The following is a 10,744-nucleotide window of genomic DNA, read 5'->3' on the forward strand; positions in this document are numbered from 1 at the left end:
TTATTTAAGGTTGTTTTTGCGATCGAAAAATCGTTCAAAATGTTCAAAAATTTAATATTCATTAAACTTAACAATTGTAAAGAGCAACATTTCCTTCTTAGTGTATTTAGATGCGCTTGGTTTGCCGTATTGTAAAGAGAGATCATGTTCAGTGCCCCACCAGCAAAACACGCCTTCCATGCTGCGCGTCTCTACAAAAAAATAGGACACACCTTTGTCGATGGCATATTAAAACATTATCTTGCCCTAATCAGCTTTCAATATCTACCAGCTGATCCTAATGACTAGGCGTCAAAAACAATTTTTATAATTGATCGAAATTACCAGTAAGTGGACCTTTTTTAAATTTAATGAGCGCTTCATCTGAACAGATCAATTCCACCTCGTGTGAATATGCAAATGTTAACAATGTTCTATTTCAGTTTAACATATATCCTTAAGCTTACATTATTATTGTGGAGGAATGTCATTTACATTTAATATTATAAAACTTTTGGATATTGGTTTAGTGGGGCCTATTGGAGATTCCTCAATTTCTTCTGGAGTCATATCTTTAATCGCGCCACTGTACATGTTTATTTTTACTCGTTTTCGAATATGTTCTTCAGAGTCGCATGCTCGTTTATAGATTGGACGAAGAAGTGTATTATTTCTGCTCAACATTGCAAAGACGTCACCACTGGATGTTGATAATACCAGTTGTTCTTCAGTTGGCAAGGGACAAAGAGTGTTATTTTTTCCTCTCAAGTAAATTTGTTTTTCGCGAGGAAAAGTGTATCTTTTGACTTCGAAGCGTCGGTTTGGATTCACTCTGCGAATAAGCCGAATCGATCCCAGTTGTTCAAGTCCATATCCAAGTACACGTATAGCAGAGCTCCTGGGAGGAGGAGACCTGGACCTCATGCGGAGAAAAGGCTTTGTGGGAGGCGAAGACCTGATCGTAGAACCCGGACAATGAGGCTTGGCAGCAGAAAGAGATATTTCAGGAGAATTATAATCGTCAGGAAAGTAAGAATCTCTATGACGAGGAACACCAGGAATACGGTCACCATTAGGTAAACACTCGAATAGTGAACTCAAATCTGTATTAGAAAATAGATAATTCAATATACATTGTGTATTTTTATTTCATTTAGGATTTTCGTTTCCTCTACTTGCATATTTTTTTCTATTTCGCTATTTTTTCCAGTCAAAAAGTACATTAACTAACCTCATGTTATTCACTCGAATCTCATGATTATATACATAGGGAACACAATAGATTTTCACATTCGTATCCGGGTGAAATTTCTATTTTTTAAGCTTGCGTGGCGGTGGGGCGGATACAAAAAATAGCGTTGACAATCGAATATGCGGAAAGAGAAAGGTATTGTCTACTAGATGAGTTAACATTTTTATACGGTTTTTGGGTCGCTGAATCTGAATCTGGGGTTGGTTCAACTCGGCTAGGTCGCCTTTCGTTTCTAATCTCAAAAAAATGTTAAAAGTTGTAACATTCATGGAAACACACAGAAAGGAAGGCGGTTATAAATATTTAGGGTCGCTGAGTCCAAATTTAGACTGTAATTTGACTCGGCGAGGTCGCATTTTATTCATAACCTTAAGAAAATTAATTTAAACACAGAAGCACCCTCGCGTCCACCTGCAAGGCACGCCTTCGCTGAATACAAACAATTTATGTCGAGAACAGACTTCAGTGTTTCACTTTTTTTAGGTTATGCATGTAATGCGACCTGACTGAGTCCAACCAACCCTGGATTCAGATTCAGCGACCATAAAAACTTCTAGAAATGTTCATCTCGTCTGGTGCACACGACGAAAGTTTGAAAGTTAAAATTTTAACAAAACCTATGAATTTTAACAGGCTTGACTGTTAAACTCGATAAGGTGTATGTATGTATGTGTAGGTTTTGAAAGCCCTACAAGATTTTGATAACAACTTTTTTAATTTGGTCGAAAAGTTAAAAATTCCAAATTTGATCGTACTAAAAATGTTTAAAACCACTTTTTTTAAGCTTTAAAAATTATATGTACGGTTGTTCATAGTACTCAGATGCGAAATACGAAGATACTATGCAAGATACGAAAAAAATGAAAAACCTATAATTGCGTGCCTTGTTCGCCTAAAAAGATCTATAAATTTATTATTAATTATTTTTCAATAGGACGAGTAGATTTTCGTTTAATCGTAAAAGATGAGATTAAAAATTAAAAAACTAACTGTTTGGAAAAAGCACAGAAAAGACGAAAGAGGACATAGGCTCCTATATAGGACCCTATATAGGTTCCTGTATTAGACCCTATGAAAATGCGCAGTAGTTTTTATTTAATCGTAAGAAACTACATTAAAAATTCAAAAAGAATGTAAAAACAAGGAAATACGTATTAGTGTGGTTCAGTTGTCATGCATATTATGAATTGTGATGATATACATTTCTTGAAATGATGTATGTTTCAGAGCAGCTTAGAATACAATTTAAAGCAACATAAGAAACAAATACAAAACTAATATTGATAAATACAATTTGGTTTTTATTTCGCAATTTTTTAATAAGTAATCCATGGTAAAGTTACATAAAAAATGTATTTTAATTGATATAAAAGTGTTGTGTATAATGTAGAAAAGTTGGCAGGTTGGACAAAATCGAGTGCGAAGCACGAGATACGTGATGAGAATGTGTTCGTTAGAGCCAAAAGAGCTTTAACAAAAGAGAGTTCCAAGTCACAAAATTACAGTTGTACCAACAGTCGCGCGCCCTAGGCGTGCTCAAACTTGGGAGCATTTTTTAATCGTTTGGAATTTCTGAGCGTCTCTTAAACTTACTTAACTTTGAAAGTACATTATTTAAACCAACATAAACTTTTAGAAAAGTCAGTGACATGTTCAAAAAATTCTGTTTCAGTTTAGGAAGTTTTAGTTACTGTAACTGAAGATTTCAAGAGATTTAACTATTTCTTCGTTTCAGTAGTTTTAATATAAAACGTTTAGACTATATTTTCCATAAAAACATAAATAGCAAAGAAAATTAAGTGAAGTTAAAACAAACATTTCGTATGTATCTATTTTATAATAGGACTTACATTACATCAAATATATTATCAAAACCAATATTTTATGATAAGAAGTGTTTTTTAAAATACAAAGAAGGAAGCGTACAGGACAACTTTGAACATCACAGGTCTTAGTGATGGGAAAAGAAACAGTCGTATAAATGATTGCAGACACAAAAAGAGAATACTCAAACGATTAATTAAGGAAAGTATTTTTGGTGCAGGGGTAGACTGTATTAACGCTGAAATTCCTAAACACGATGGCAAGTACATGCCACATAGACTATGCGAATTCATAAATTTGTGTTTCGAGTTGGAAAGCGAATCGTCCAGTCGGCGAGGTCGGGTTCTTCCTCGTGCATTTTCGGCTTTGAACGAGGCTTGTCTTCACGGCGTGTAACAGAGCCGATTAACCGACACGCGACGTTTGTCCACTTCCTACTGCCAAGTTTTTCTGTTCCCCTTTCTTACGGCCCAAGCACCGTTGTCCACTTTTTACAGCCAATATTCTATTGCTACTTTTGACAGCCTTGAAATTATATCTATTTTTAGGCACTTTTCTATAGCTGCTTCTTACTCACCAACGAGATATTTCCACTTTTTATTGTCAGACGTTAAGGTTACCAAAAGATTACAAATGGTAAGTGCAAAATGCAAAGAGGAAGAATAATAGGTGGGGATTTCAATGCGAGGACAGGTGACAGAGGAGGAAGAAAATGGGAAGAAGAGAAAGGAAGAAAATCCAAAGATAAGGTATTAAATGGGGAAGGAAAAAAGTTGCTGAAGATCTTGGAGGAGTTCGGATGATAAATCTTAAACGGACATATAGAAGGAGATGAGAAAGGTGACAATGCGTGCTCAGGAGGTGAAAGGGGAACGTTAATTGATTATGTGATCGTGGATGATGAGGTAAGAGAGAAGGTTAAGAAACTAGAGGTACGTGCTTATATTGATTCGGATCACTTTGCCTTAATAGTGACATTATAGGGACAAAAAAGCAAGAGCAATATGAATAAAAGGATAGCAAATGTAAACAGTATAGAAAAAGGGGATTGGTCAAGGGAAGAAAAAGAACGGTTTAGAGACAAGGTTAGAAATATCAAAATTAGAGAGGGAAATGTGGACGAGGAGATGGAAAAAATGATGGGAGAAATAAAAATAGGATTAAAGTGCACAAACAAAAATGAAATTAGTAAAGGGGGAATAGAAGTGGGTGGGATGAGGACTGTAAAGAGAAAAAAAGGAGGTCAGAAAGGAATTAAGAAAGTGGAGAAAAGAAAAAAGTAGTGCGGAAGAATATAGGGAAAAAAAGAAAGAATATACTGATTTGTGTTATCAAAACAAAGGGGAAGAGAATAAAAGCTTTAAGGAAGAGGGGGAGAAGGCTAGGACGGAAGAAGAGGTATGGAAGGTAGTAAATAGAGAAATAAAAAGAAGAAAAAGTGTAAACCAAGATATTGAAATGGTAGAATGGAAGAAATATTTTTTGGATTTGCTAGGAGGAATGAGCGTGGATAATGTGTAATAGAGTATGGAATGGAAAGGGGTGGCCAGAGTTATGGAAAAAGGAGTAGTTATACCAATAGTAAAGAAAGGAAAGGGAGAGGAGGTTAAAGATTACAGGGATGTGACGTTAATGTCAACACTGTATAAAGTATATGTAACTATTTTATCGGAGAGATTAAAGATAGAAGTTGAAGAAAGACAGATTATGTCATCGAATGAGACAGGATTTAGAAAAGGGGTGGAGGTAATTGACAACGTTTATGTTCTGAACTATCTAGCAAATAAGAGAATTAAAAGGGAGAAAGGGGCAATGATAGAAATTTTCGTAGACTTAAAGGCGGCGTTTGATTCATTAGACCGAGGCGTAATAGAAAAAGTTACGGTAAAAAGGGGATAAAAGAGGTATTAATAAACAGAGTGAAAGCAGAGTAATGGTCGGAGAGTAAGTTGGAGATAGTTTCTGGTCGGTGAGAGGAGTGAGGCAAGGGTTTCCTCTGAGTCCACTTTTATTTAATATATTATTATCAGACTCAGAAGAAGAAATAAGGAGAAAAGGTTAGGGAGGAGTTAGGATAGGGAAGGAAAAGGTATATACACTGGCATACGGAAACGACATAGTGTTGATGACAGAGAATAAAGAAGGGATGGCGGGATTAATTACAAGATTAAAAAATACTTAGATGGGAAAAAGCTGAATGTAAATGTTGAAAAGACAAAGATAATAAGGTTCAGTAAAGGAGCAGGAAACAAGAAAGAATGGACAGGGAAATGGAAGGGAATAAAGTTAGAAGAATTAAAAGAGTATAAATATTTGGGATATATCTTGCAAACGAATGGAGATCATACAGCTCATATAAGAGAAAGGATAACAAAGAAGCAGGGGTAATGAAACAGATATGGGGAATAGAAAAAAAGAAGGTTCCAAAAAATTGGAAAGAAAAGAAAGATGCTGAGAGTTTACAAGAAACGTATATTAGGTTGACACTATGGGCAGACTGGAGGACGCCAGGATATATGGTGAGAGAAGAAACGCATAGGGATAAGTTAAGTATTGGAGCGGAAAAGAGGGCATATAAACTAGAGACGAAGCTAAGGAAGGAAAAGGGAGGGGAGTTGGCGATAAATTGATGAAGCTAGAAGAGAAGAGAGGGAGGGCGATCGCATTATCGAGATGCGAAGAAGAAAGAATTGGAGTGCTTTAATGATAGAGAAATAGAAGATGGGAGTCGAGTAAACTCTGAAGAATTGGAAAGAAGGGAGAGGGAAGGACAATTAATAGAAAGATGGGGACGGATGGATTAGGAGAAGAATGGATGAAGGAGTTGGAGGGTGCTAGAGGAGCAAATGAGAGAAAAGGAAAGAATGCATGTGAAAAAAGGCAAATTGAGGTATAAAAAAGTGAAAGAAAAAGGGCACGGAAGTTGCTTAGATTAGAAGCGTAAGGATTGTAAGTAATGGTAAGGTAAAAGTTATGTGGGCTAAGATGCGTTTGCGTTCTCATGCTCTCTCTCTCTCTCTCACTTGCACTCTTGCTTTCGTTCGCTCGCTCACTCGTTTGTTAATGAGTCTAAAATTATGCTATCGCAGGAAATAGTGATAAGGAACTAGATATGAGACCTATGTAAATAGTTGTAAATAATTGTATATATAGAAAGGATAAGATTTGAAAAAATACCGATATAAGCGGAAAGATTGTAAGGAATGGAAGACATGTAAACCCTTAGGGTACACATTATGATAAAAATGAAATAAATGAAATGTTTGTAACGATGCTGCCCTGTCACCCCGCCTGAGCTTCAGTAATTCAGGGTCTTGTAATAAGTGGGGACAGGGTAGAAGTTCGTAATAATTGCTGGGTCGAGAATTTGGTGAAGTAAATAACAATATTTATTAAAAACAACCTACGGATTTAATACGATTGTATGTCTGTGCGTGTGTGGGTGTAAGTGCATCATTGTTTGTAAGCGGGGGTGCGTGTATGTGTGTATGAGCGTCGCTGGTATCCCGGATTCGCTATTCGGGGTCAGTGGTTGACTAGTACGCATTTGGCCGAGCGTCACTGACAATTTAGCGTTCTGTCGTTTCACTGATACGCTCTATGGTTCCTGAGGAAAGACAAAAATAAAGGGTTTGAGGACGTGAGTTGCTAAACTAGGCAAGTTAGCGGGTCGATGCGTGTGTTACACCGCCATGTGGCGCGGTGATTCGGGTCTAATATATCTGACAGGTGGTTTGGTAGGGGCTAGCCTAGTCAGGACGAAAAACGGTGGTCGCGACAGGTGGAGGGACGTTCGTCTCGCCAAATCCGCCTAGGTAGGTCCTGTCTAGTGATAGCCTCTCGGAGGCCTCCGCAACGAGACACGTTCAGAAGAACCTGATGCCGTGTATTGCGATACCGCAAAGTCGGATATGGGAGCACCCATTTCTCCGACGATGCAGTTCGATTCCCTGAGAAAGGCTCGGTTGGGAATTGGGGTAGGCCTGAGAATGAGTCGTGTTTGGCAGCACCCAATACCGCGACTCATTGGTACTCGACAGGTGGATATTGGAGCACCCATTGCTCTACCGCTCGAGCCGGTCTCCCGAGGAGTCTCGTCTGATCGGCGTCGTCTCCAGGGATCACTGAGGAGTGACGTCTGGTCGGCGTCTTCTCCAGGGATCACCGAGGTAGGACGTGTTCGGAAGCACCCGAGGGCACGGCCCACCAGTTCTCAAAGGTGGATATCGAAGCACCTATTACTCCACCGCTCGAGCCGGTCGCCCGAGGAGTCTCGTCTGGTCGGCGTCGTCTCCAGGGAGGGAGGACTGGTTGTATTTCTGTTGCTAGAGCAGATTTCAAAACCGTAGTGGAAAATTACCCAAAAGCATACCTATACCATTTAACCTTTCTAACGTCCGGAATTTACCAAATTTATTATGAATCATAGTAATTAATAAAATCCTCTTAGTTTTATAACCTGAAATAATATCAATAATGTATATATTGCTAATAATAAAATAATTACATGGAGAAACGAATATTAAAGTTGTAATTAGGCAATATTTTAGCTGGCCACTTTTTGTTTTATTTAATTCAGTGAACAAAATCTGTTCTCATCCGTCTCATATGTAAATATCCTCAAGGTTTTATCTGATGATTATATCAGATTTTTAGTTACACATTAATGTGAAGAAAAAAATTCCTAACTAATTTTATTTTGTCGCGAAAATTATATTCACATTTAAATGTTGTATATTTTTCACTAGAGGAAGGTATGTTTGTTTTTTGTTATGTGCTTAGCGACATAAATTCATAAACTATCAGAAATATTTATCTAATATCTGATCTGTGATCAGTAATTTGTCACAAAAACGAGACTTCCTGATCTTAATAAAAGCAAGGAAGAGATAACAGATATATTAGCAGAAGTTGATCATCAGTCAGTTAAGCCTTTCGATAGACCAGGTGGTAGCTGCTCTTATCCTCGGATAAAGGGGTAAAAAATAATAAAAAATGTCATACATTTTTATATAGATTTCACGAACAAGTACATTATTTCCCTTAAATGTAGCAAATATGTAATCATTATACAACGGTAATGCCATTTCTCAAAAAGCCGCGTCGGGTCTTGCGACTTGCACGCGCATTCAGAAGAATCCAGGTTGGTGTTTTCTCGATTGTTGATGTCCCAGCAAAACAGCGTGACCTTTAGTCCTCTAGAGAACTAATTAATTCCATGTGTATTCCCAATCCACCCCTTCTCCCTGCATCTGCACATCGCAACTTAGATCCTTCTGAACGAGCGACTATTGTTCTTTGGTTGGCATGGGGAAAAGGACACTCATAACTTTCTCTCAAATTATATGGTTTATCGTAAGGAAACGAGTATCTTCTAATTTAGAATCGCCTGTTCGAATTTCCGTTGAAAATAAACCAAATAAATCCAGCCAGATAATTAGTAGATCGGTCACCTTGTGTATTAATGTTTCAGAATATTCTTTCGGATTTAATTTTCCCTCCTGGCATCTTTGTCTCTTCTGTCATATTTTTCTCTTGTAGAAAGAGAAGTAACTAGCTTCATTAAATCAACTGTAGTCGCAGTATTATTCACTGTGGAGAAAAATGGGATGGACGCACTCATCCCTAGGTCAAATTGCAAATACTTTTCCAGGAGAAAATATACTGAAGTATTGAAGATTAATATTTTAATTTGATGGACTTAGCCTTAAATTCTATCAAATATACAGCGTTCCATTGAAAAGTAATGAGCCTTATTTTTTTAAAGCAGTTTTATTAAACCTTTTGGCTTATACAACTAATATTCTTCAAAATAGGACCCTTGAGCGTCAATACACCGCTGGTAGCGGTCCTTCCACTGCAGGAAACATTTCTTAAACTCATCCGCCGGAATCGCGTTCAATTCGGCTGTCACAGTTTTGTGGATCGCCTCGATGGAGTCGAAACGCCTCCCCTTCAGCTTTCTTTTCAGGCGCGGGAACAAGATGAAGGCGCATTGTCGTGATGAAGGGTCCAATTTTTGACGAGGTCGGGCCGAACCCGGGCGACGTGGTTTTTCAGCCGAAGGAGCACTTCTTTGTAAAATGCCGCGTTTACAGTGCTTCCTGGAGGTACAAACTCCTTGTGGACGATGCCTCGAGAGTCGAAAAAGATGATCAGCATGGTTTTGACCTTGGATTTCGACATGCGCTCCTTCTTGGGTCGTGGCGACTGGCTCGTGTGCCACTCCGCACTCTCTCTCTTGCCCTCAGGATCGTACTCAGAGCACCAGGTTTCATTACCTGTGATACAATTGTCTAAAGCATTATCCTGTTCGTCACTTTCCAATAATTCACGACTCTTTTCCACACGCAATTGCTTTTGTTCATCAGTCAAAACGTTTGGAACCAATTTGGCACACACTTTGCGCATTTCAAGTTTTCCGGTCACGATTTCCCGCACATTGTAATAAGTTAAATTTAACTCTTCACTGATCTCACGTAGACTAGCACGACGGTCAATGTTCAAAAATTCACGAACCCGGTTCACATCTTCGTCTGTTTGCGTCGTCGAAGGCCTTCCAGATCGTTGTTCGTCTTCGACGTCCTCCCGGTCTTCCTTGAACGACTTGTGCCACCGTTTTACCTGGGCACTGGACAGAGATTGGTCCCCGTAAGCCTCCTTGAGTAGCCCAATGGTTTCGGAACTCGTTTTGTTTAGCTTTACGCAAAATTTGATCGAGTAACTTTGCTCCAAAGATCGCTGCATTTTTGCCCCTGCAAAATCCTAACACACTTTTAAAACAGCTTTCACGCGCGGAGCGATGTTAACTGCACCGCTGTTTCCAGCGAACTGAGACCGGTTTCTAGTAGAAGAGGAAGGTCCACCAATCATTTTCCCCCACCAGCCGATTCGGTTGATCGCTTGGCAGACGCTCCGCGCGGGAAGGCTCATTACTTTTCAATCAAACCCTGTATAAGAAAGATCCTACTGGATATCGTGAAACATTTTGCGTCCTCAGATTTTAAAAGTCTATTGTACAAAGTACATTGTAGAAAGTGACTTTTTCATTAAGCAGACTCTAATACAACCGACAACAATTAATTTATCTATGAGATTGCAATTTACGATACTGAGCCCACTCGTCGTAAAAACTCTAAGGAAATTTTGCTTCCAGAGAATAGAATGTTTTGGTAATTCATCGAAACTTACTATATATAACTGGTCACATTACCATAAAAGACGGAAAATTTCCATAAATGTCTGGAAATTTATGAACATTTCCAAATTGAATTTTGGGTAATTAACCCATAAATTACCAGTAATCTTACCAAAAAATGTCATAAATTTCGGGAAATTAAAAAAAGGTTTAAAATTGAATGTTCGGTAATTTATCTCGATTCAACATCAATTGCATATAATATATAATATATAATATATAATATTCCGGTAATAACATAATAAATTACCAATAATTTCATAAATTTCTGGAAATTTATCAAAATTTTTGAAATTGAATTTTGGGCAATTTATGGTAAGTACCATGAGTTACCTTCAAAATTAATGTAAATCATGCTTTCTTTAGTCGAAATCTAATATGGGCTAAAATCATGGCTGTAATTCGAGAATTTTTTGAAATCATCAATTTGTTATACAATAATCTGCTCACGATACGTGCCTGTGCGCATACGTTATACGTTCCATATGAAT

General features: G+C 38.0%; 1 protein-coding gene across 1 annotated transcript; it reads right to left on the reverse strand.

Annotated features, from left to right (window-relative positions):
• Nucleotides 1-9,022: 9,022 nt before the first annotated feature.
• LOC117170807 (protein GVQW3-like) lies at nt 9,023-9,802 on the reverse strand. Its single transcript, XM_033357846.1, has one exon. The coding sequence runs from the start codon at nt 9,800-9,802 to the stop codon at nt 9,023-9,025; it is 780 nt and encodes a 259-aa protein (XP_033213737.1).
• Nucleotides 9,803-10,744: the final 942 nt, after the last annotated feature.

The sequence above is a fragment of the Belonocnema kinseyi genome, chromosome 4 (genome assembly GCF_010883055.1).
Source record: "Belonocnema kinseyi isolate 2016_QV_RU_SX_M_011 chromosome 4, B_treatae_v1, whole genome shotgun sequence".
Lineage (NCBI taxonomy): Eukaryota > Metazoa > Arthropoda > Insecta > Hymenoptera > Cynipidae > Belonocnema > Belonocnema kinseyi.